Consider the following 27,014-nt stretch of genomic DNA (forward strand, 5'->3'; position numbering starts at 1 on the left):
GTCATTTTCTGTGGAACAATAATTCCATTTCTCAAACACTGTGCGCACAAAAACATCCAAAATAATGTAATTTAGATACTGGTGGAAGTGATGCACATAGTCAGTTCTGACTTACATAAACAAGCACAAATTTACACAGAACTAAAGTAGTAAATTCTGGACAAGAGCAAGGCTTTGTTCACTCTTTTGCTTTTTGTATTGAAGCGCAACACAAGAAGAGCTAAATGGTATTATTCGGGTGTGTTAACATCAGCCATGGTATATCAGCCTCCAAATGTCATATTTCTGCTGAGTTTCCAGTAATTTAGAGTGCTGATTTTGTTTAAGTGTGGAAAAAATAGATTTTTCTGAAGTCATGGAAAGATAAGCAGATTTGGCTTTAGAGTCATTTTTCATGCATGACTGACTTGTCAATGACAGCATAAGTCTCAACATTTCAAGCAGGGGGTTGCAGCAGCAAATGGTAGAAAAAGCCATCCCCAATTAGTGGCCCGCGACCCAAATTTAGAGTGTGTGTGTGAACTCGGGCTGATTAAATAAATTGAACACATACGCCAATGGATTTTGGATCACTTTTTTTTTGCTCAAATATACTGCATATACAGATGTGTACTTTATGAAGGTATGTACAAATGAATAGGTATAAAAATGTTCACTTTGAAGTGTTATCGTATTACCAGTTTTTCAGATTATTCAAATGATTTGAAAGTGACAGACCCAGTACGCATATGTTAGTGTGGGCGCTTCTGGTCAAAATTGTACCTTCCAATTTTTCTTGGCCAAAAGCTCTGTAACGTTTTGAAACATACTAGCAATGATTAATACCAATCTATCATTTATTTTTGACACATTTTGATATCTAAAGTGTGCCTGCCTTCCGGATCAGAGTGCAACATTACACAAGGTCTTTACACTGTCTTGAGGCCATACTTCCATATTATTCTATTCACGAGTCAAAAGTGATTGAGGTGTAATCAAGGGTGAAAGTGGGCCAGAACAGTCGGGTACACCCAAAGGCGTAGGTTTGGTCTCACGGGACATTAATAATACCAATTGGGTGCCAATAATACAAATTGGGTGAAAAGTGTACAGGGCTACATTTCTGACAAATATGAACCTAATTGATTGGTAGGTTAAATGTTCAACGCAAAATGAATTTGTATTGAATTATACTAACTTTCATATGTCTTGAATAAAGTGATACGCCGTTCGATTCAAACCTGTGTTTTCAAAAACTACTAAAAAGCCTTTTGAAAACTTCCAGAATAAATGTCGGCATTTTATTAGCATATTTAAACTGCAATATTTGAACATTAGTTAAATTATATTAACATACGCAATAAATTACAAATGTTTTACCTATCCAGGAATGCAAAAATATAAACATAGTCAGGGAATAACAAAAATATATAAAAATGGAGCCTTCCTTAAGGTAAAACACTACTGCTTTTGTCCACAAGCACTGCCAAACTCAACAGAAATGAAAGCTCCTTTGGACTGCTTTAAGACCACATAAATAAAATAAAAATGACAACAAAAAATTATAGTGGCTGCTGCTGGCCGAAAAAAAAAACTTCCAATATCCCTCCCCTTTGAAGAGGGCGGAGGAGGCGGCATGTTCTCGACAAGTCGTATAAGTCATCAGCCAATCAAACATGTTTTTGAGGGGAAAAATCGACTGGCACATTCAGCAGGTGAGAGGGGTAAATGTTAAGTCTGAACATAATGAAAATAATTCACTTAATAATAGCAGGTTCAATTTTATCCCTACAACATATTAGAAGACAATCTAAATTACCTACAGTATATAACCGAAGTCATGAATCATGGTATAATGCAAATAAGGTTCTTTATAAGTTGGTGGGGACAATTTGAGCTTCCCAAAAAGCTGGTTGGGTTGTGTCCTATGCAAACCTACGCCCTTAGGCACGCCATATCGGTATACGATTCGGTGCTGGAACGGGGCTTTGATCCCCAAAATATGACGGCAACTGTCAAAACCTCATGTTAAGAAAAAAAAGGCTGCTACACACATGAAGAAGAAGAAATCAATGTTCTAATGTCAGATTTGCATAAACAAGTGTTAAAAAGTCTAAAAAAGTGCTTGTGAAGCGTATTCCATTTCCACCGATATTTATTATTTATTTATTCCACGGTGTTCTGCTCGTCAGCTCTGTCTCGGCGTAACTGATGAGTCGCGTCGATGTGTGCACAGCAATCCACCCTGAACTCAGCTGTCCGTTCAATTGGCTGACAGACTGACATGTGATCAGCCAGTTAAATAGAGAGGACCATCGAGATGGACTTGTCTCGACAATGAACATTTCAACACAGACGTCTACAAGAATTGGCTATCGTGGCAGATGGGTCGTGTGTCAAGTTAGTTGGAGTTGAAGCCGTTAGCTTTGCCACTTGTGCAACACCAGCTACTATTATTATTAGCTAATAGCAACTAGCTACTAGGGGTGTAACAGTACACAAAAATCTCAGTTCGGTACGTACCTCGGTTTTGAGGCCACGGTTCAGTTCATTTTCGGTACGGTAACAAAACAAAATGCATAATATAAATGTGCTAGTTGTTTATTACACACTTTTGTGCTTTCAACAATAGGAACATTAGCCTATACAAAACTAGAATTCTGCTCAAAAAGTAGCGGGTATTTAAAGATAATCCAACAGCAATTTGCCGTTCAGACCCCGTGTATTGGTCAGCTTTCTTTCTGAAAGAAAGAAAAAAGAAGTCCTGTGCTAAAGAGAAAAGCAATCCCAATGGCAAAGATTTTGACATGTATTTTACAAATGAAATGCCTCAATGATTTTTTTTTTCTTATGAACTGTTTTCAAAATCTTTATTGGTGGATTTTCTCAAGTTAAAGCGCCACACAGAAATTAATAAATTTAATTGTGTAAGCAGGATGTGTGTATTATTCTTGTTATTTAATTACAGGTGTTTTAGCTCATTTCAATTTATTTTATTTAAATCGGCTATTATTTATTTTATCATGTGTTTATATTTTACAAATGTGACGTAGTATTCATTTATATTGTATATTTTATGTTGTATAACTTTAGTTCCTATGTGAATATTAGTTCCTACTTGTTTTGTTGTGGTAGGGTTTGGGTTTTGTATTAACCCTTGAGAGTCGAAGGACGCGCCGGCGCGTCCTCAGCGCACGTAGTCTTTGAAGCGCCCTCACGTTTTAATTACGTCACCCACATGCCGTTGGTAGGTCTCGTTTTAAAGTGCGGAAGTTGCGGTTTACTCTCATTATTTGAAGTCAATCGTCCAACTAGAACGTGAGATATTGTCATTTAAGTTTTATAGTTTTATTGTCCTCTCAAAAAAACATTAAAACACTGCATGGATCATTTGTTTGTGTCTATATTTCCATCATTTCTTGTCCTTTTTCAAAACGGAAGCTCCATGAAAAAAACACAAATCAAACGAACCCTTTCGAAGTCACAGTGGAAGCACAAAATGCGTTTTTTTAATAAATATAACTGCCGTGCGAGTTTCCACCGAAGGAGAGGGAGGAGTGTTCTGAAGCAGCGAGGTGGCGAGCGACGGCCGTTTGGATCGAACAGCGACTTTGTGTGACTTTGAGAATGAACGGAAAACTAAATTTAGCGCAAGCAATTGTGCTTTTTGATCAATTTGAGGAAGAGGTTGGTCCAAATTCGTCATCGTCTTCTTCAGAAGAGTCCTCGAGTGAAGATAGTGACGGATTTGAACACGTGGGTGACGCCATCGACGAGCAGAGGTAAACCAACTCACTCTTTTTTTTTTTTTTTTTTTTTAATGCTGAAAACATTTCTTTTGAAAGTTTCTTTTAATATTGCAAGACAAAGTTAATTTTGATGCAATATAAGTGTGTGTTTGTGTATATAATAATAAAATGTGCATATCAGATCAAAGTCGTACGTGCACTGTGGGTATCCCAGGCAGGAATTTATAATTTGTGGTGTTCTTTCTATATGAAGATTAGGGATGTAGCACATATTCAGCTATGGTATTCTTTCTACTGTCATACATATAGATTTCCATTATTATTTATTGCTGTATATATTTTTATTTTATACTTTATTATTTTCATAAATACTGACTTTTTTTCATGTACATTTATAGTGACAATGAAAGTAAAGTGAAATGAAAATGGAAGGGTGGAAAGAGGACCGATACCCTGTGGAAGTGTGAGCTGTGTGATGTAGCCCTGTGTCCCAGGACGAAACTGCTTTTCCGAGTGGCATGCCTGAAAAAAATTTGACTTGTTTATTGTAAATATTTTTGAAAATACTTTTTTTCCCAATGTTATATATATATTTTTTTCCCACAATCAGTCTTCTCAATTTGTGTATATAAATGTGTGTTCAAGAAGCTTGATTGTGTGTACATATTTTTCATCAGGTGATGGGCCGCAATACCTAAACTCATAAAGAGATGGCCTCTAAACACTTTTTGTGTTAGATGGTATATATTTTTTCACTGTTCTTCACTGTTTGGTCTGCTGTATATAACCTGTTTTGACAAGAGCATGTATAAAGGCAAAAAACGCCTATGGCTATGCCTGTTGTTTATGTTGAATTGTCAAATATAAGACTATTTATTCTAATTTTTTTTGGTTGAATGTTCATCCTAACATGTTGAATAAATATTACAAACTTTCAAAACGGTTCGTTACGCATGTTTGGTTGTCAATTGGACATCAATATTAAAAAATTTGACAAAACGATTTTGGAATTTTTGGTCTTTTTGGGCCCAAAATGATGATTTATAATTGGTCAGTGAAGGAAACAACAGTTTGGACATGAAGTTCAAGGTGTCACAAAAAAAGGAACCAAACCAGGCCATCGTAAACAATTCTTTCTTTGAAATATAAAGGCAACTTCAAAGGCATGCAAAATCAGACAAAATAGGCCCAGACCTTAAAGGGTTAAACACGGGGCCGTGTTGGTTATTATTATAGCAGAGAAGACAGCAGTAAATCAACAAAGACAAGTCAACTGTGCCCTGATCTACCACTCAAGAGATCTGATGGACTCAAAAAGAAAGTTACGATTGCATATTAGTTTGAAAATCGACCTGATCCACCGTATTTTTACACGAGTGACTTCCGGCCCGATCCTAGCTACCGGTAGTAGTATTGACGCAGGAGGGCCGCGTCTCGCGTCAAATCATAAACTCTGCCGTTCTTTTCGCGTGCGTCGCGTTGAGCCGCTTCTGGGACGCATCTAACACGCGTCCGCACTGCGACTGGTGTGCATTGGCTGATTTACTCTAGCGCCTGTCCTACCATGTTGGCCCTCATTATAGTAGAGAAGACGAAGTAAATATAATCTACACAAAGAAACTGTAACCCGATCGACTCACAGCCTCGAAAAGTAGGGGTTACATTACGTCAGAAACACGTTCGGTACGCGTACGTTCCCAACCGAGCACCACGTACCGAAACGGTTCAATACTATTACATGTACCGTTACACCCTTACTAGCTACTAGCCTATATCTTCTAGTCCCCAGAGCTTGATCCTCACCAAATCTTGATATACTTTAATATAGAGTTGGGACAAAACATGTCCCATAAACAGAAGCCTTATTAAATAAAAACTAATTTCATAATGATTAACATACTCACAAAGTTAGGTATGAAGGAATTCGGAATCCTGATGTTATGTTTTTGGATAAATAATTGTCTTTTTTTTTTTTTTCTTTTAAATTCTGACCTGGGGTTCGACAATCAAAAGTTTAGGTTAAAAAAAAAAAAAAAATAGGGATGCCTTTGATCCAATTACATGGTCGGAAATCAGGCCTTATCGTTATTTCTAGGAGATCACAATCGGGTGAAAAATATCAGGTTTTTAAAATGGAATTATTTTTATTTTGAACTCATTGGCTGCCAATGACAGCGATAGATATTCAATCCATTTTTACGAGGAGGCTAATCAGATTGGATGTCTATCGCCGTCAACGGCAGTGAAATATGATCACTTAATGCCAGCCTTCCCAGTTAAAGTAAATTGAATTTCTATCGCTGGCAGTGAAAGAGTTAAGATCTACAAGCAACAAAATGATCCACAGATATAACGTTTAGGCATGTCCCCGATCGGATCACGTGATCGAAAATCGGGCCCGATCACATTTGTTTTAGAAGATCGGAATTGGATGGAAAAGAAAGTGTTTTCAAGATTTTTTCAAATTTAGATAAAGGCCAAAAAGCAACAAAATAAAATGTACAAGGATATTGTCAAAAGAAACAAAAAATAATAAGTTTTGTAATAAATTATTAATTGCCCAAGAACTGAACTGGTATTCTGCATCGACAGATCCTCAAAATCAGGATACTCTAACTCGGGTCCAAAAAATGTGATCGGGACAACTGAACCCCCGCCCCCCAAAAAGATGCTTTTTAATTTGGTTAAAATAAACACTGGTCATGAAGGAGACCTTTAAAAACTTATGAAGCATGCAACTCCAATTTCCCTTACTATTTGCAAAAGATACTGTAGATCACCTGATCAAAATATTCTTCAGGGGGCATTAAAAATATATTATTATTGGACTTGGTTTCTTTCAACTGTTCATTTATATCCCCCGTCATCGAGAACTAATTGAGGATCCCTGGGGTAGAAAAATAAATGTATGGATAAAGTTACACTAATGGTCACCAAAGACCGTTAAACGAAAAAGCTCATTACAGGCCTTCTGCTTGTTACATCTCCAAACACTTTGAGTACTCAGCAGAGCAACTTTTCAAATATCATGTTTCAGAAGGATTATACATTCTGCCGCGGCGAGTAGGAGCCAAAGCCTCCCACGGACACCACTGTGCGTAGAGAACACACGTTCTCGACATGACTTTTAGGCTTAAGCAGTAAGTGGAAATTCTGCCATCTTACCAAAATATACGCATGATAAATTACTCACCACCAACTGCTTCCAAAATAAAAGTATGGGTGACAATCTGAGCCTGAAGGTCAAGGTAAAGTGTGGCATCAAGTGTAGGACGTAGCAAAATTAAGGGGTCTTGCCTAGAGTTCCAAAGAAGAAATGCACAGAAAACTAAGTTTCTATTTTAAGTTGAAGTCATTTTGGTTTTTGCAAAACCAACCTTGATGGCACTGCTGCTATGATTAGGTGAGGAGCGAGATGTACCAGGGAATAGTGGACCACCTCGGCTAGATTGCCGCCAAATCCTACGTCTTTGTTCCTGAACAAGAACTCGTCTGTAAGCCAGGCGACATCACGACACAGGCGAGAGGTGCTCACACCAGTCTGTGGGGAAACATGGATGAGCTTGTGCCAAAATAAAATCATCGTTACGACAGTGAAGCATTGGCTCTGAGGTTGTGCAGGAAGTCTACCGGATTTTTTGGATGTGCAATACTACATTCTCATAATTTAACTCGGGGATTATGGAGGACGAAATGGGACAGAATTAGAGCTGAAACGATTACTTGAATAATTCAAGTAACTCGATTTTAAAACTGATCGAGGAATGTTCTCCGCACCGAGGAATCGTTCAATTTTGCCAGCTCTAAGCATGACGTTTTGCCCGGACTACTTTTAATGCGGCACAACGTGCTGACGTCACTTGCGTACAGGAGAGGAGAAAGAGAGAGGCGGCTGATATATTTGATTTCAACCACGCATGAATATAGAGGTAACGATGAAGAAGCCGATGAAAGCGAAGAGAAAGGCACCAAGAAAAAGCAGAAAATGTCAAAAGTGTGGGAGCATTTCAAGCTGGAGACTGAGGCGAACACCGTTTAATGTATTATTCACTGTAAAACTGCTTGCTAAAACTAACCCCGCGCGGCCCCGCCGACGCTTCTACACCCCCGGCTGGATCCCGCGACCGATGACCGCCCCCAAAACCCTGGACGGACGCCCCCGCGTGACGCGCCCGCCTTGCCCCGGCTCCACCGAAGGCACCCCTGTTTACTCTGAGAGAAGAGGAGCGATGCGTAAATCCCAAAATTTCTTCATAGATATGAACGTAAAGCACTCTAGATTCTTGTTTAAAAGAAAAATAAAGGTCAGTTATAATTCATTTTACTTAAATATTTCAAGGTTATGTTAGCCTAATTTTTTCCATTCATTTTATTTTTTTTCTCATTTTATTTTTTTCACGTTTCAAAGTGCATGCATGGTGCTATTTTATCTAATAATTCCCTTAAATCCTCGACCAAATTACTCTTCAGACACTCCTGCCTGCTTGTATGCAGTACAACTTTCCTCCTGTTTCAACCTAAATCTGGCGTTAGAACGCAGCGTGTGTTGGAGTTGATCACAGCTCTGCCTGCCGGCGTCGGCCTCCTTCGGGAAGGTGTGGCGCAATGTCTGTAGGAGCTGGCCCGTCAACTGATAGTAAAGTCTATGGTAGAGGACGAGTGAGAGCAAGACTTCTGAAGACAGCAATTAATTGAACTTAGATCAGTGTTAATCCTGCCCACTGACGTTAAATAAGTGAATATGACAGATAAACTAAATTCAAGAAGTGTTGCAACACATGCCAGTGAAATAATTGTTTCTTTTTTTTTTTTTTTTTTAAACATCAGGGGTGCCCAAGTCCGGTCCTTGAGAGCCCCTATCCAGCTCGTTTTCCATGTCTCCCTCCTCCAAAACACCTGAATGAAGAATCAGGATCTTATCAGGCTTCTGCAGAGCTTGCTGAAGAGATGATCATTCGATGCAGGTATGCTAAAGGAGGGAGACATGGAAAACAAGCTGGATGGGGGCTCTTGAGGACTGGATTTGGGCACCTGTTTTACATTAAATGAGCTTGTATTTTAATTAATGACACATTTATAGACACTTTTATTTATTTGACTCCAATATTCATAAATTAATGATACATTTAAGTATTTTTTTAAAGATGTATTTATATATTTTATTCTGTCCCATTTGGTCTTATATAAGGCATATGCTACTAATTGCTAACGTAATGAATGACATGTACCGTGCGGTGTCTGTACAGCAAGAGACTGGACACCAGATTGGTGGGCATGACAGCCATGCAAGAGGTTGCAGCTGGGAAGGAGAGCACAACATATTCATCAGAAATACAGGATTCTCGAATTATTTAGACAGACTGTGTGTGCGCGAACGAGTGTGTACAGTGTTTCCTTTAAGATTGCTTTCAGCAGTGGGGGCAGAAATACATTTTAAATAAATAAATGTTAAAATATTTTATTTTATAATATTAAAAGTGTGCTGTGAAGCGATTTTTTTAAATCCTAAGATTCCTAATTAATTGCATGCAGTACATAGATTATATATACATATATATATATTTATATATATTATGGCTGTCAAATGATTAGAATTTTTAATCGAGTTAATTACAGCTTAAAAATTAATTAATCGTAATTAATCGCAATTCAAACCATCTATAAAATATGCCATATTTTTCTGTAAATTATTGTTGAAATGGAAAGACACAAGATGGATATATACATTCAACATACGGTACATAAGTACTGTATTTGTTTATTATAGCAAATCAACAAGATGGCATTAACATTATTAACATTCTGTTAAAGCGGTCGATGGATAGAAAGACTTGTAGTTCCGAAAAGATAAATGTTAGTTCAAGTTATAGAAATTTTATATTAAAACCCCTCTTAATGTTTTCATTTTCATAAAATTTGTAGAATTTTCAATCAAAAAATAAACTAGTAGCCCGCCATTGTTGGTGTCAATAATGACACAACGCTCATGGGTGCTTAAGCCCATAAAATTAGTCGCACCCAAGGGCCAGCAGAGGGCGACAAAACTCCCAAAAACACAAGTAACAACTGTTTGAGGGGTGGCATGTGCATTAATTGCGTCAAATATTTTAACATGATTAATTTAAAAAATGAATTACCGCCCGTTAACGCGATAATTTTGACAGTCCTAATAATATATATATATATAATTTATTAGGCCTGTCAAAAATAACGCGTTAACGACCATGATTAATCTGGAAATATTAACGCATTAAAACAAAATAACGCAATTTACCGCTCACACTAAGTTTGGCCACAACTGCCTCCCGTAGTCCCACACGCTGATGTTTACATTCTCCGTGTGGCAATGCAGGACATAATGCAGCCAGCCATGATGAGTGAGGATGATGACCAAATTCCGTTTTAAAAAGCTGCCTAATGGAAACCTGGATAAAACAAAAGTTGTGTGCACATACTGCTGTGACGAACTGTCCTTCGGATCGAAGCTCAACCAGCCTAAAGTACCACCTTCGGGCAAGGCACATCTTCGCTAGTGTTAGCAATGACGCTAACACTGCAGGAACAAGCCGCAGTCATCAAGCTTCACTGGCAGAGTGCGGACTCGGAATTGCCAACAAAAAGAAACTAAGTAGGTTGACTACTGCTATCACTACATGGGTAGCCAGAGACTGTAGAGTGTAGACCCATTAACATAGTCGAAGACGAGGGCCTTGAAAATCCAATGACAACAAACAGCAACAACCAATGACAAACCACTAGACAGGTACAAGGCAGTGCCAGCATGGACTCATGTCGACTACGGTGGTGGTCTGCGCACAATAGTGCCCACAGTAAGCTGGCCCACCTTGCAAAAAAAGTATCTGGTCACACCTGCCTTCTTGCGAGAGATTATTTTCTTTGACAGGGTACATTGTTCAAAAGAAAAGATCTGCTCTGTTATCTGAAAATGTCAACAAGGTAGTTTGCATGAGAAGTTGATTAAAAAAAAAAACGTAATAAGAGTATGGCTAACTTAGTGTTTCTAAACACCTTTACACACAGTTTAGTGTAATGTTTTTCAGTTAAGTGTGTGAAAATTGTAAAAAAAAAAAAAAAATTATCTCACACAGCTTTCAGGCCATATAGTGTAAAACTGCAAGTGCTGCATTTATTTGTTTTCAAATGTTGAATTTAACAGACAAGTTGTTTACACATTTTTTGAAAAGCTAGCTATTGTTACTGTATTGTGCTTGTCTGCTTTTTAAATTGGGAGTCAATTTTGGGTAATATGCCAAACTGTTCTTGAGCCACATTGTTAGTCTGAGGCACTTTAATCTGTTAAAACTCTTTGCTGTATAATACAGACAATTTATTTTATTTTTTATTTTATACGAGCTGAGTTGTTAAATAAAAATTTTAAACTCTATTTGGTTAATTATTAATTCATTCACACATCATACATTTCATCTTAAAACAATTTTTAAGTCAATTATAGTATTTTCCTAGATTTTTTTTCGGAAGAGCAACTTTATTCATCCCGAGGGTAATGTGATTAATCATGATTAATCACACAATTGACATATGATTAACTAGATTAAATTTTTTAATCGTTTGACAGCACTTATATATATATATATATATATATACATACATACATACATACACATATATAAATATAGTGAGAATTTACAATGTAAATAGTCATGAAAATAAGAGTAAACGAATGAATGAGAAGGTGTGTCCTTCATCATAGTGTCACTGCTGTTGGTGTGACGCGTGACACTCTGATGAAGGCGGAAGTAGTCGCTGAAACATTTAAGGTAATTAAAACAGCCTAAAACAATTGTCTGGGATATAAGAAAAACTCAACTGATCTGTAAGTGTAGAAAAAATGATCTCAATACAACTACATTTTTTCTTGTTTAAAAATAATTCAGTGGGACAGTAACATGTTTAAACTTATAATAATTACATTTGAAGTGCTTAAAAACAAGTATATTATATATATGTATATATATACATATATATGTATCCATGAAACTTTTGAATTATACTTTGAGGAAAAAGTAGTAAAAAAACATGTCTTATATGTATCCCTTTCCAATGATAAATCTGAATAAATGCATTGAACATACACAAACTTTTTTTTGAAAAATGGGAGACGGGGGGTGCTACTTCGCAGTTTTCCTCTTATTGCGGGGGGTTCTGGTCCCTATTAACTGCGAAAACTGAGGGATCACTGAATAGCAATATTTGTATATCACTTTAGAAAGAAACAAATCAAAATGGACATAAAAGTACATTTATATCAAATTATTCTTGAAACCTCATCCAGCACTCAAGTAACCATGAACAACTTTCATTATAACATTTTCTCTTTAGTGCAAACCTGCTTTACTGCACATCAGCTTTCGTCCAAACTTGCTAAAATGCAGGATTCAAAATATTAATAAATAAACATCTTAAAGGGTGGACAGTATGTTAATATTGAACAGTTTTTTAACAGCAGGGAAACATTATCTTCTACTCACAGAAGATGAGATGGACAGCAATTGCAGCACTGAGCTCCCTTCCCTGATGATTTGGTTCTGTGGTGTCTGAGGCGGAATGAGAAAGCCAGAGCCACGACACCTTCCTTTGGCCAAACTTACTCTCAGCGCTTGGTAGAAAAAGAAAACGGACAGATATATTACGGTATCAGGTGTCAATACTGTCCAGAATAATCACATTGATACTGCAGGAGATTTTGTTTTTAGCTTTAATGCTACAATTATACTGTAGATTAAAACACCCACAGTACAACAGAGAATACAACACATCCCTCACAGTGTCAGTATGACTCTACAACCCCCCACTGTACACTACCTGCTCAGGAGCAAACATTAAGAAGACACAGTGACTCACCGTGAGCACAGCGGAACATTTAGCGTTGGCCCATATTTCCCTCAGGAAAAACCAGCTAAACAAATGAATACTGGACCAGGTGCCCCACTTTGATGGAGTGGCCCCGTTGCTCTTAAACGGTACCACGAGTAGGTAAACAACTACTGGCTGAGTAAGAATCATGAGGCAAAAGATGGTGTGTGGGTGAAAAACTGACGGCCGCATACATTTACAGTGAGTTGTGTTTTAACTGCAATGAGCAACGACATCTTTACCATCCATAACTTCTAGTCTCAATCAATTATTATTTCAGGGCAGCTAGCTAAGGCGCCACCAAAGGTGGAGTATCACATAAAAGACTACTCTTCTTTTGCCTTGAAAAAAAAAAAAAAAAAAAAAGACCTTATACTGTTCCCCAGTAATCAGTAGTGGATCATAAGTCGATTTTCACAAAATACAGAGATTTCCCACATGCAGGCTCACAAAATGAGCTGACCTCATTTCTTAAAATGGTCATTGACTGCCATCTGCTGGCAACTGTGTGACAGTAAAATTGTTTCTAAGCTTGAAATTCACAGTGACGCGCAGTCAAAACCTTTATCAGTCCTCCCCAATGAAAAAGCGCAGTAAATGCGTTGAAAAGAATTTCAAGTGTGTCAATGCCATAATAAAAATATATCAATTTTTCAAATGCTGAACCAAAGTCAAATTTTGTGGTAAATTTTAAAGAAAAAAAAGTTTAGACAGATTACCTGTTGTTAAGGATAACAGGCTGCAACAAGTCCTTTAGAGAGCGCCATTCATCTACTTTGCACCTGCCTGGCGCGGACATCTCCTACATGTGTATACAAACACTAGGAATCAAAAAGCTTGCAAATTTACACCTACACATTTAAAATGTTTAAAATAGGCTGGGAACAAATCTAGTAACTCTCTAATATGCTGAAAATTCCGAAAAACAGAGTGATTAAAAAAGAATGCACCAAAATCAGTGGTTGTATGTGATGGAGAAAAGTTTAGGTTGCAAAACTTAGCAAATATCTAAGACATGAAAGATCGAATAACAAGCTGCAATCAGCACAGTGGACCGCAACACTGAGATGTTTTAGGGAGAAATACTCATATTGGCTTGACGTTGTGCCTGCTACTAGAGATGGCCACATTTGAACATTTGTAACATGTAATAAAACTTACGTTTTGTTCAACACGTGTCTAGGATTTACAGTATTGTTTTTGTCTTTGAAAAATGAGTGCAGATTTTGATGCATTCTTTTTAAAATCACTGCCTACCGCCATTCTGCAGCTCACAATTTAAACTCTGAAAGTTTTTTATTTTTTATTTTATTTTTAACTCTGAAAGTTTTTTATTTTTTATTTTATTTTTATTTTTTTTAAAAACAATAACGAGTGAATACATTTGTGTTTGGACACATTTGTGTTGAAGCCTGTTCTGTTGGACAGTTGTCATACTTCAGTGCAGAAGGAACTGGCCAGCCATGAAAATGAATGTTTACAGATACCTTTTTGCCTAAATAACTGCTTTGTCAGCTTATTATGCATGTTGTGCATCATTAATGGCTTTAAAACTTTAAAAACAATTGAGGAAGCCAACACAAGCAGTTTTTTGTCATTTTCTTTTTTATCAATGGCAGCAAGTTAAATTAGTAATTTTTATTTCCCCATTCTCTTTGCCATTGTGTTGATGCGTAAAAGATAACAATGCAAAGTTTTAGATTAATGTCCAAGATGCGTGTTCAGTGACAATAGTGACACTTGGTCTTAAACAACTGCATTCACCTGAAGAGAAAACGGCTGCGCAAGATGGACTCTAACAATTCCTGCTGGTTTCTTCCAAAGAAGAGAGAACAGCCATCGAAATACACAACCAACCTAAAAAGATGTGGAAGAGAATCGCTTTTAACATGAGTGCATCACACAGCAACTTGATTTCATAGCGAGACTTTGTGCGGTACCGCTAATAAGCAGAATGTATAATGATGGATTAACAACAAAACAGAGCGTGCGTCTATGGCTAGGTTCATAATGCAGGTCTTAATGCACCATTCCAATTTATTTGTCATACCTATTTTTTTGGCGTGCCCGTTCAGACTGCCTTTGCCCATTAAGCCCGTTCAAGTACTACGCATACGCATTAACTTGTAAGCAATATTGAAATGTTGCGCATTTGGCGCATAGGAAGAAAACTAAGCATTCTCAGGCTTATCCCCCCCCCATTTCATTTTTTTTAAATGACTGTTGTCAAGCCAGCCTCTTCCCTATAAACTGAATTCAAGCTAGGCGCTAATGCGCAGCTCCATAAATCGCTGCCGTAGCTTTCTGCCTTTTGCTCTTTGCTGACCTTATTGCTCCATGAATTCCGATTTGGGAGACTTGACAGTTCAGACCGCAGCCACATTCTGGAAAAATGTGGCCAGGATAGGATTTTAACCACAAAAGAAAGTGACCTAGATCGGATTTGGAATGCTACATTTTAACAGTCCTGTCCTGTTCAGACCGCCGAGTTAATGTCTCACTCAAGTCAGAAAAACAGGAAAAAATTGGATTTGCGCATTAACACCTGCAGTATGAACCTAGCCTTTGAGTTCTTTGTGTTTAGTAATTTGTGCACACAGCCTTAGATGATGGTACTTTCATGAATCATTGACTGAATATGCAGCACCGTCTTGCAAACCTCAACTGTCCAACCGCTTCTCTAGTCATCTGATGTTCCAGCCAATCAGTTGAAAGAGGCGGGAGCTGCAGACGTGACCAGGAAGCAACTATCTAGTTGATGTCTGAGTGCAAAGCGGTTTTGTAAGTAGTTCAATTTCTGAACTTTTGTCGAAAATACATTTCATTTCCTCAATAAAAGAGGAAAGAACGTCACGAAAAGCTTTTCTTGACAGGAAACGATGGTTTGTCTCTTCAGTGAACCAATACGTGTGGCTTAATATGGATTGGTCACCTTCTGATGGCAAGGCAATTTGGGGAAAGGTGTGATCAGCAAGCGACTATCTTTTTTTGTTTTTTGTTTTTTTTTAAATGACAATCAATGGTTTACAATCATGGAAACACTGAACAGCAAACGGACAATACCAGGGAAAATTTTTTAAAAGTAGGGGAAAAAAAGGGAAGCGTCTATCTGCTTACATACTATGGCAGAATACAAACCAGTTCTTGTAGGTCAATTTCCCAAGTTTTGTCTGAAATACACTTAATTTCTTCAATAAAAGAGGAGCCAAGAACATCACTAAAAGCTTTTTTTTAAGGGAAATGGTGAAAAGACCTGAATATATTTTTAAGGTTCCGCCTATGAAACCTGTCTTGATTACATCTTCCCAACATTGATATATGGAATATATTCATAGCGGTTATATGGAACAATCAATCTGGTGTGCCAGGTTAATGTGCACACGACTCAATGACAGAAAAAAAACGATATGCCAAGACCCAATTTACAGCAATTAGCTGAAAGATTCTCTCACTCCTATGTGTTGGGGCAACATGCTGTATATAAAAGTCAAATAAACTTACAGTGGGCAAATAAGTATTTAGTCAACCACCAATTGTGCAAGTTCTCCTACTTGAAAAGATTAGAAAGGCCTGTAATTGTCAACATGGGTAAACCTCAACCATGAGACACAGAATGTGGACAAAAAAAAAACAAAACAGAAAATCACATTGTTTGATTTTTAAATAATTTATTTCCAAATTTGAGTGGAAAATCAGTATTTGGTCAACAAAAAACAAGCAAGATTTCTGCCTGTCAAAGAGGTCTAACTTCTAACGAGGTCTAACGAGGCTCCACTCGTTACCTGTATTAATGTCACTTGTTTTAACTCATTATCGGTCTAAAAGACACCTGTCCACAACTTCAGTCAGTCACACTCCAAACTCCACTATGGCCAAGACCAAAGAGCTGTCGAAGGACACCAGAGACAAAATTGTAAACCTGCACCAGGCTGGGAAGACTGAATCTGCAATAGGTAAAACGCTTGGTGTAAAGAAATCAACTGTGGGAGCAATTATTAGAAAATGGAAGACATACAAGACCACTGATAACCTCCCTCGATCTGGGGCTCCATGGAAGATCTCACCCCGTGGCGTCAAAATGATAACAAGAACGGTGAGCAAAAATCCCAGAACCACATGGGGGGACCTAGTAAATGACCTACAGATGCTAGGACCACAGTAACAAAGGCTACTATCAGTAACACAATGCGCCGCCAGGGCTTCAAATCCTGCACTGCCAGACGTGTCCCCCTGCTGAAGAAAGTACACGTCCAGGCCCGTCTGCAGTTCGCTAGAGAGCATTTGGATGATCCAGAAGAGGACTGGGAGAATGTGTTATGGTCAGATGAAACCAAACCAGAACTTTTTGGTAGAAACACAGGTTCTCGTGTTTGGAGGAGAAAGAATACTGAATTGCATCCGAAGAACACCATACCCACTGTGAAGCATGGGGGTGGAAACATCATGCTTTGGGGCTGTTTTTCTGCAAAGGGACCAGGACGGCTGATCTGTGTAAAGGAAAGAATAAATGGGGCCATGTATCGAGAGATTTTGAGTGAAAATCTTCGTCTTTGACATGGCATGACAATGATCCCAAACACACAGCCAGGGCAACAAAGGAGTGGCTACGTAAGAAGCATTTCAAGGTCCTGGAGTGGCCTAGCCAGTCTCCAGATCTCAACCCCACAGAAAATCTGTGGAGCGAGTTGAAACTCTGTGTTGCCCAACGACAGCCCCAAAACATCACTGCTCTAGAGGAGATCTGCATGGAAGAATGGGCCAAAATACCAGCAACAGTGTGTGAAAAGCTTGTGAAGAGTTACAGAAAACGTTTGTCCTCCGTTATTGCCAACAAAGGGTACATAACAAAGTATTGAGATGAACTTTTGGTATTGAACAAATACTTATTTTCCATCATGATTTGCAAATAAATTCTTTAAAAATCAAACAATGGGATTTTCTGTTTTTTCCCACATTCTGTCTCTCATGGTTGAGGTTTACCTAAGTTGAAAATTACAGGCCTCTAATATTTTCAAGTGGGAAAACTTGCACAATTAGTGGTTGACTAAATACTTATTTGCCCCACTGTACTTCCGAACACATGATGTTAATGGTGCTTAGAAAAATCTTAGCGTGTTTACAGCCATTTACCTGCATGTGGTTTTCTGGCAGATGATCATAGGAGATGCCCACAGGGACTAGACTGATATCAGGGAGAGATCCATCTTTGATGAGCTGCCTGATGCGACCCAACCACTGGCCCCCTTGACCAGACTCTGCTGACACACCTACACTTAAGGCTTGGCCCTCATGTAGCAGCTCACGTATGAGCTGAAGTCAAGAAAGAGTGAGAGAGACATACAACATTGTAAAGACAAAGGTCTGGAAGGTCGTGACAGTTGGGAGCAATTAGCATAAAAAGCCTGCCATGCATTTTTAATTATACATTAGCCAAATGACAGGTCGTGGCCTTGAGGGGATTAAAAAAAAAAAAAGCACAAAAAATGTGTTTGGGGCAGCTGAGGAACAAGAAATCAAAATGCCAACTGGATAAGGAGCAGAAAAAAAACAGACAAGTGGGGACACTTGACAACATTCAGGAACATTAAATTATAGCATACTAAAACCTTGAGCTTACTCAATAAACAATAGATGTCTATTAACGTTGAAATACAAGCCTCGATCCATTATTGTCCATACCGCTTATCCTCACAAGAGTCACAGGAGTGCTACTGACTTAGCATGTAGTAGTGTAAACCCTGAACTGGATGTCAGCCAATGACAGGACATAAAGTGACAAACCGTTCACATCCTAATTCACACCTGTGGGGAATTTAAAGCAACACTGGGTAGGTTTTCAGTTTTGGTCGATTTTAGTGATGCCGGTGGACAAATGCGGTAGTGTTTTGCCTTAAGGAAGACTGAGGGCCCAAGTACACCAGATGCATGATCGTTGCGGTTCCGGTCCGACTCCGGTAAAAAATAGTGCGAGAGCCAATCCGTTCCCATTATATCCTATTGTTCAACGTATACCGGCCGCGTCAGTGCTCCGGATTGACTGCGAACCAACTCCAGCGTGCCGCATGCCCGCCGGATGGTATAGGCTATTTTCTATTTTTGCCGGACACTCATCCGACAAAATGGGCGGAGCTGGGCCTGGACGTAACAGCCCGGTTGCTTATTCACCGTTCAAACACCAGCGAACATGGATGAAGAACGTTTCATCATGGAGGTGGAAAGTCACAAAGTAATATACGATGCAGCAGATCGTTATTATAAGAACAGCATTAAAAGCGAAGCTGCAAGGTGTTTTTCTGGCAATGATATCAAACACACGACATGCTGACAACTGTGAGCGAGAAAAAAAAAAAAAGCAGCAACGTGTCTGGAAGTGGTTCCACTGCAGAAATTCTCGTGCCCGGCGCACACACAATGTTTGTTTGTGTACAGAGTCGAGGGGGGAAAAGTACGAAAGAGAATAAAGAGACACCCACAAGTTTCGACCTAGTGGTCTATTCAAGACGTTTCTCTTTCTTTCCTACATTTTACTCGACTTTTCATTGAAAAACCAACAGTTTGCGCTGGGCACAGGAATCTGCCGTGTTGAGACACCAATTCCAAGTATGCTGTTTTTTAGTTCATGTAGTATATAATTCGCTATCCATTTTATAAATATTACAGATTATTTAACAGTTGTTTATTACAGCTCTATCAGATGTTATGTGCCATAAATTCTAAATGTGCGCAAAGATATAAACCCACCGACACAACCAAGGGCATAATAGGCCCCCTTCCTCCCACACACGGAGCCCTGATCTCAACATGATGCAGTCAATCTGGAATTAAGAGACAGACACAACTAAAATATTGTAGCGTCACAGGGGCTGTCATCGGTGGGTTAATTTATGCACCAACGCGGGGCTGTCATTGGTGTGCTGGTGCACCAGCGTGCCGCTCCGATTGGTGGACTAGATAGCGTCAGTGTATATAGTTGTTGTTTTTGCATTGGTGAGGTAGCGGGAAGTTAATAAAGACAAAGAGGAAAAAGGCGTTGAGGCTTGTGTGTTGTTTTCGCGGCCAAACTTCTGCTTAGCAAACGTTACAATATCAATATGCAAGGCAAAAAATGTGCTCTCTCTCTGCTTCTCTGATGAGTACAGACTCCGTGTGTTTGTCGTTGTTTTAAATGCCACATTATCGTGCGCGATCACGCGAGAGCTCACGAGGGGACGGAGTTGGTGGACCGCAGCTGTGCGCAGCCGGTATGATTTGCCTGTTTTTTACGTACTGCGTGGCACGCAGTCAACACTGAACCGGACCAGAACCGCAACGATCATGCATCTGGTGTACTTGGGCCTTGAGTCTCTTGTTGCTCTGCCATTTTTGCAGAGTTCGCGTTAACTTCCTTCTTTATAATGAATGAAGAAAGGGGTGACGTACGCCATAAAGCAGTCAGCACATTTGTGTTTTTTTTTTTTTTTTTTTGTTTTTTTTTTTGGAGTGGCAGGGTTCCTGCCACCCACCTCTAAGTTAATTAGTGCCAGTGAAAGCAAAACTGACCCCCTCAAAATATAAAAAAGGTGTCATTCAACTAGTAGCCAGTCGACATATTATTAGAAATGTTATGAAAATATTTTATAAAGGTTGAAAAGTTACCTAGTGTTGCTTTAAATCCAAATTCACAACCAGAAGCTATTTAGTGTGTTCAATTAACTCATTTGCGCCCAAAAACGTATAAATACATTCTATTTTTAATTGCTTCAGTGTCCCAAAAACTTTTTATAGGTCTTTTGCGTTTTTTTTTTTTTTTTTTTTTTTTGGACAAGAGGCATCTATAGGTTCTGATGTATCTAAGATACAATGCACAAAGCTCAAAACCCATTTTAAAGCAATAAAACTGGCCACTGGAGGTCAGTAGCGCATTTGGTAAGAACCCATCTCGGGAATAAAGGAAGTGAGGAAAAACAGTCAGGAAACGGAAGTTGGAGGGCTCTTGTGAAGACGCGTGACAATTTGAGAAAAATGTGGAGAACGAACGGGGGGGAAAAAGGCAAACTACACTGGAGGAGTGTTTTGAAAAGAAAACGAAACCATCTTCAAAGAAGGATTAAAAAAAAAAAAATCTATCTTGATGAAACAGATGGTGCGTCCACAACAGCGTCAGGTTCCACACGCGTTCTGCGGAGCTCACGTTGCATTAGCCCGACGTTGAAACCAATGATGAAGATGATGAAAAAAGCGAGACCGATCTTGATCCGGACTCATCAGATTACTGGGTGCCACCTCATTCAACTGGGAGCAGCCGAGAGCCTTCCCCGTTGTTATGTGCGCAAATAGTTCATCAGTTCAATAGTTTAGTTATGTGTATATAAAATGTTACTTTGCGATCAAAAGCTTGGCTTGTTGTTTGTTATTTTGTAGAACGAAAACATTATTCAGATGTTTGGGATGTCACATAGCGAAAAATAGCTGTGTTAAAGTCAAAGTTATGTTTGAAATGTATGCTTTTACAAAAAGCCCAATTTCTCCGTTTTTTCATCAGAAATTGGAAAATTGCTCAAACTAAGCTATTCTCTAATGCTGATTTCGAAAGAATGGAAAAAGATATGAAGTAACTTTTTTTTTGCTAAAAGAAGAGAGTCAAATCTTTCTTTTGGTGGGTTCCATGTTTATATAGCAATAGAACAGAATTTTCTGTGGGCCTTGCAAAATCAGTCAAAACCCAGTAAAACGGCAGGGAGCGAAGGGCCTTGCTCCGGTGAAAATGGCTGGGAGTGAATGAGTTAACCTACCAAAAACGACCTATAAATAAAACTGCTTTCAAACATGATGCTAACATTGGCTGCCAATGATGGTTATAGCATAGCTGTTAAGTCTTCTGTTTTGGGAAACAACCATATTTTACCCATTCTTTTCCGCCGTCCTCTCGTATTTATAAAAAATTAAAAAAAAATTTTTTTTTAAATGCATATATATATATACAGTGGGGAGAACAAGTATTTGATACACTGCCAATGGGTTTTTCCATTGGCAGTGTATCAAATACTTGTGCTCCCCACTGTATACTATGAAATATTTTGAAAAATGATTCGTCGACTCCTAACTGAATACTTTTATCGGCACCACTATTCTTTTTAAGTATGACCGGCATTACAGAATTAATAAGCGTAGAAGAAGGGAGAGCGGGAAAAGAGAGAGAAGGCAGGTAGTTACAAAAAAGGAGATGTGTTGAGTGGCTGCATTCAACTATTTAGCGGCTTAAAATAAAGTGTCCAAGGAATGAGCAATCTGACAAGTCCGTGTGTCTGTCTGCACTTTGTCATCGACTTGAACAGGACCGAGCGTTACCGAGGAAACAAGCCAGGAAGGAAGATGGTCCTTTCCCTACTACGGTACGCAGTTGAAAATACCGCTGCTCAAAACAAGCAGAGGTAACAATTGTTACTGGCCTCACAAGAAATATCACCAACAGTGGCCTGGGTGGCAGTTGTCGTGAGGTTAGTGCCAACAGCAGGAACAAACCCGAAACAACAGAGGAGAAGGATAGACAGAAGCAAGGCAGGAGGAGGCATTCATGCCAAAAAACAAAATTGCTGAAAACATCTTTAAAAAGGGGACAGCGAATTTACCCTCCTAAAGAGCAGCAGGATGGGGCACAGTGAAAGGATTTACTGTCCACATTGCCTACCAGATTCTGATCTCCTAACTAATTAGTAAGCTGGTGACAAGTGTTTAGACAAATTGTACCCCTATTTTAAAATGTAAAGGATGCTGGAGCTTGGTTGGGCCGGTGGGAAAGCTTACAACGAGCGCTGGGAAAATTCCCTTACTTTCAAAACCAAAACTTGACAGTTATGGACGCTCGACATCCAATCCATTTGAACTAGGCGGGCTAGCAGTGAATGATCATGTTTTGACTGGGGGATTTTCACATAAACTTAGAAAGTAGCGCTGCAACGATTAATCAATAAACTCGAGTAATCGATTAGAATAAAAGATTTGAATTAAATTTTGCTGCTTCGACTATTCGTTTAATTAAAGTGGCGTTGTAATGGTTTATTTTGAAAGCGTTTGGATTTTGTGTTATTGATTTGGGTGGATACACTGCCTTCTTGTCTGCCTCACTTCACATGGGTGAATCCAGCTCCTCCCTGTTAAGACCAACATTAGCTTTTGTTTGAGCATATGTTTTTTTTAATGCATTCGTAATTTAATTTATAGGTATATTTAGCTGTTTTTTTTGTGGGAATATGTGTCTGAACCATTGCACGTGCAACCACGTTTGCATACTGTTTGCGGCTGAGCTCAGGTATTTTAATTTTTCATGTTCCTTATCCGATTACTCGATTATTCGAACTAACTAGTTCATCGATTAATCAACTACTAAAATAATCGATAGCTGCCGCCCTTTTAGAAAGTATTTTTGTGTTTTATGTAGTGTTTGAAATGTTTATTAATTTTGGAACAATAAAAACACAAATTCACAAGATTGACGATTTCTTCAATTTATTTTGCACTTTAATAAGCACTGCTTTTTAATTTTAGTCAACAGAGCAGACTTTCAAATGCTATGATTAAAAAAGCCTTTTTGTCTTTCCTGTTGTCCCGCACCTGTACAAACTGTGACCTCCGTATCGAGGTACGTACCAAACTGACTTGTGTGTCCCATTACACCCCTTATAGCAGTGTTTTTCAACCACACTAGTGTGCCATGAGAGATCTGCAGGTGTGGCGCGAGAAATTATCCTGTATCGCTTTTTTTTTTTTTTTAATTCGACGGGCCGAGTTGCAGTAGGAAGGAAGGATTAGATAGAAAGTTGCAGTCGTGTCCAGATGAGCGCAGTATTGCTCGTGTCGCGTTCACTAACTGCTCGGATTTCTAGCCTTCAGCAACCTTGCTGTCCGCGACAATGTGGACCACAGCACGTCAACTGTACATCATTTGATTAGACTCGTCAAGAGTCAATATACACGAACGTGTCCTTTCCACTTTATCCATATGGACGACCATCAACCTCCCCGTGTTTTATTGCAACACATTGTCGAGGACAGCAAAATGGCTGACGGCTAGCAATCCGGCCACTTATTGAACGCGACACGAGCAGCTATCCTAAACGTCATCTCCAAACGAAACACCCGTCACTTCAAAACTAGTCGATTAACTATTTTGTTCGCCTCTGTGAAAACACAGAGGAACAGGCAACTTTTTTGAGAAAAACTACACACGTAAATGAGAAAGCTCTCAAAGCCAGTAACCCAGTGTTGCTAAATCAAAAAAGTCCCACAATGTGGCAGAGACCTTCATACTACCTACCTGCAAAGCTATTGTCAGCGGGATGCTCGGCCCTGATGCGGTTAAAGACATTGCTGAAGTCCCCCTGTCTGATAATTTTGAGCTTTTCAAGCCTAACTGCAATAAAAAAAATTATAACAGAGAGAGACTGAGAGCTGTTGACGACGATTCCTGCTAGGATATCGGCCTTGTGTTAATCTAAACAGGCTCAAGTTTCACACTGAGTAAGTATAAATTATTTTTAAAATTAAATATACTGTACAGAAAGTAATTTTTGAACATTTTTGGTTTATGGTGTGCCACGAGACTTTTTCCAATGTAAAAACGTGCCGTGACTCAGAAAAGGTTGAAAAACACTGCCTTATACTTATATTAATGGTCAAACAGGGAGTAAAAAGGGTATCCTAAAAAGAATATCTTTGTTTCTGACTACAATTCTGTGAATTAATGACTGTCAGAGTGTTTTCATTAAGATATATAGGAAAATATTGATTATAATAAAGGCAGTTACGCTTCCAAATAAATCACATCTTTAGATAAATGATACAAAGTTATTCCCTTGCTGGACAGAAAAAAAGATCAGGTGTTTAGCAGTGAAAAATGAGAAGGAAAAACACATTAAAGGTATGGAATTACTTGAGGAGTAATCACAAAAGAAGACTATTTTTTTGCAAAAGCAAGATAGTGTGTATGATGACAAGAAGATTCTTCTTTTTTTTTTTTGATCGACTGTGTAAGGATGAAAAGAACAACAGCAAAGCAAAAGAAGAATTACAAGCCCAGGTAGCTATCTTGTGCTTACCCAGCTATTTTATATCATCACCGGGCTGAAGGTTTTTTGGCCTCCAGCAAAATGCATTAGCATCATGTTTTTCTGATTCATGACCCAGACCTTCATTTCCATTCACTTGTGAACAGGCCGTTTGTATGTTTCAAGGCGCGCAGCTAATGAGGAACTGCTCCAATTGTCAGGCTGGAATAGATTGTGCGGTGAGGATGGATTATTTATTTCATTCTATTCAAGTGGTGAGTCAGTGGAAAGGGGGCATGGAACCCGAATTAACCTCCAACTTGCATATGAAACTTAAGCAGAAGACCGGCACGTTGAAAAGGTGGTGAGAACACATCACAGAAAGGAAAACTTAAAACTGTCACATTCAACCTAATCCTTGAGAAAACGAGTGAGACTTACAGAGGTCATGACGGGGGCGTACAAATTGTCCATTTCTGCTTCCTCTTCAGTCGCTGCAGAAGACGGCAGAAGGATCATGCCAATTTTCTGGAGGATGGACCTAAAGGGGATGCATCATTTCACACGCAATCCCAGACATTTCAAGACGTGATGATGTAAAGACTAGGGGTGGGCGACAGAACAGAGCTGGCGATGAACTGGGTGAAACGCTCCAGAAAGAAATAGCATCAGTCATCAGTAATTTCAGTATTCAAATCAGTGCTTTCAGCAGCCCTTTTAATGTTTATCTCAGTCTTTTGGATGAAAATACTTATTAGTCATTTCAAAACGGGTTAGTCTTCGTCTAGTTTTTGTTGAAGAATACGCAAGCAGTTGTCATCTGCATAAATTAAAAAAAGTTTTCCAACATATTTCAAATGAACAACATTTTTTATAGGTAACATTAGACAGTTTATTTATTTATTTATTTATTTTTATGTATGCAATTTATCATGTAATTTATCATGTACCTGGGACAACAACAAAAAAAAAAGAACAAGCTTGTTGAAATAATGCGATAAAAAATGGCAATGAAATGGAACACTGATTAAATCTTTAAAAGAAAGAATTCAGTTGAAAAGGCTTTCATGTTATTTTATATGCTTTGATGGGGAGGTTCGGAACATCCGCCATTTTAACCTACAATGCCTGACCACAGAAATAATAAACATATATTTTTTTTTTTATTTGAAAGCTTTAGGTGGGCCTTAAACAACATATATTAACATTTTTTAAACAAACAAAAAAATTAATATATATATAGTAGTGATGTCAAATTTATCGCGTCAACAGGCGGTAATTAATTTTTTAAATGAATCACGTTAAAATATTTGATGCAATTTACGCATGCACGGAATGACCCGTTAATTCGTTGCCTCAAACAGTTTACAATGACGCCGTTTAAGCGCACAGAGAGCGAAAAGGCAGGGAAATGCGAGTGGACACAGACGTTCATTTGACCGCGCCTTATTGGCTTAAGCTTTGGGAACTCATTCATTCATTCATTCATTTTCCATGCCGCTTATTCCTCACGAGGGTCGCGGAGGTGCTGGAGCCTATCCCAGCTAACTTCGGGCACTCTTTCACCACAAATGTAAGTATTGTGGCAAACGACATGGGGAAGAATGACAGCAGACAATCTTTTTCTTAACACGCCTAATTGAACACAACGCAGATCATACTGTATACCATTTGCAGCCACCACTGATAGTCATGGTTGACCAACTTCCCATCATGCATTTAGGCGGGACAGTTAAGTCGCTGCAGCATCATTTACTGAAAGCACAACAAAAATAATATTCCTATCTCTCACAGGAGACGATCTTTTTCTTAAAACGCCTAATTAAACAACGCAGAACAGACTGTATACCATTTGCAGCCACCACTGACAGTCATGTTTGCTCAACTTCCCATCATACATTTGGGTGGAACAGTTGAGTCGCTACAGTATCATTTAGTGAAAGCACGACAAATATTCCTATCTCTCAAAAAAAATAATGTTCACAAATAGTATATAGTATACATTATATATATATTAGGGCTGTCAAAATTATCGCGTTAACGGGCAGTAATGAATTTTTTTGATTAATCAAGTTAAAATATTTGACGCAATTAACGCACATGCCCCACTCAGACAGATTTAAATGACAGTAAAGTGAAATGTCCACTTGTTAATTGTGTTTTATGGAGTTTTGCCGCCCTCTGCTGGCGCTTGGGTGCGACTGATTTTATAGGCTTCAGCACCCATGAGCATTATGTAAGTAATTATTGACATCAACAAGGGCGAGCTACTAGTTTATTTTTTGATTGAAAATTTTACAAATTTTATTAAAACGAAAACATTAAGAGGGGTTTTAATATAAAATTTCTATAACTTGTACTAACATTT

At 38.6% G+C, this 27,014-nt stretch overlaps 1 protein-coding gene across 3 annotated transcripts in view; it reads right to left on the reverse strand.

Moving 5' to 3' along the window:
- gpat2 (glycerol-3-phosphate acyltransferase 2, mitochondrial) overlaps window positions 1-27,014 on the reverse strand; it is a 199,229-nt gene that overhangs the window by 50,281 nt on the left and 121,934 nt on the right. For all 3 annotated transcript variants that reach the window (XM_057832037.1, XM_057832038.1, XM_057832035.1), the window contains 8 exons: window positions 25,088-25,187; window positions 17,754-17,933; window positions 14,388-14,480; window positions 13,343-13,425; window positions 12,239-12,366; window positions 8,957-9,027; window positions 7,106-7,269; window positions 6,922-7,025 (listed from right to left, as the gene is read on the reverse strand). In XM_057832037.1, the coding sequence (XP_057688020.1) occupies window positions 6,922-7,025; window positions 7,106-7,269; window positions 8,957-9,027; window positions 12,239-12,366; window positions 13,343-13,425; window positions 14,388-14,480; window positions 17,754-17,933; window positions 25,088-25,187 (923 nt within the window). The remainder of the gene's footprint in view (window positions 1-6,921; window positions 7,026-7,105; window positions 7,270-8,956; window positions 9,028-12,238; window positions 12,367-13,342; window positions 13,426-14,387; window positions 14,481-17,753; window positions 17,934-25,087; window positions 25,188-27,014) is intronic.

This window comes from Corythoichthys intestinalis, chromosome 3 (genome assembly GCF_030265065.1).
Source record: "Corythoichthys intestinalis isolate RoL2023-P3 chromosome 3, ASM3026506v1, whole genome shotgun sequence".
Lineage (NCBI taxonomy): Eukaryota > Metazoa > Chordata > Actinopteri > Syngnathiformes > Syngnathidae > Corythoichthys > Corythoichthys intestinalis.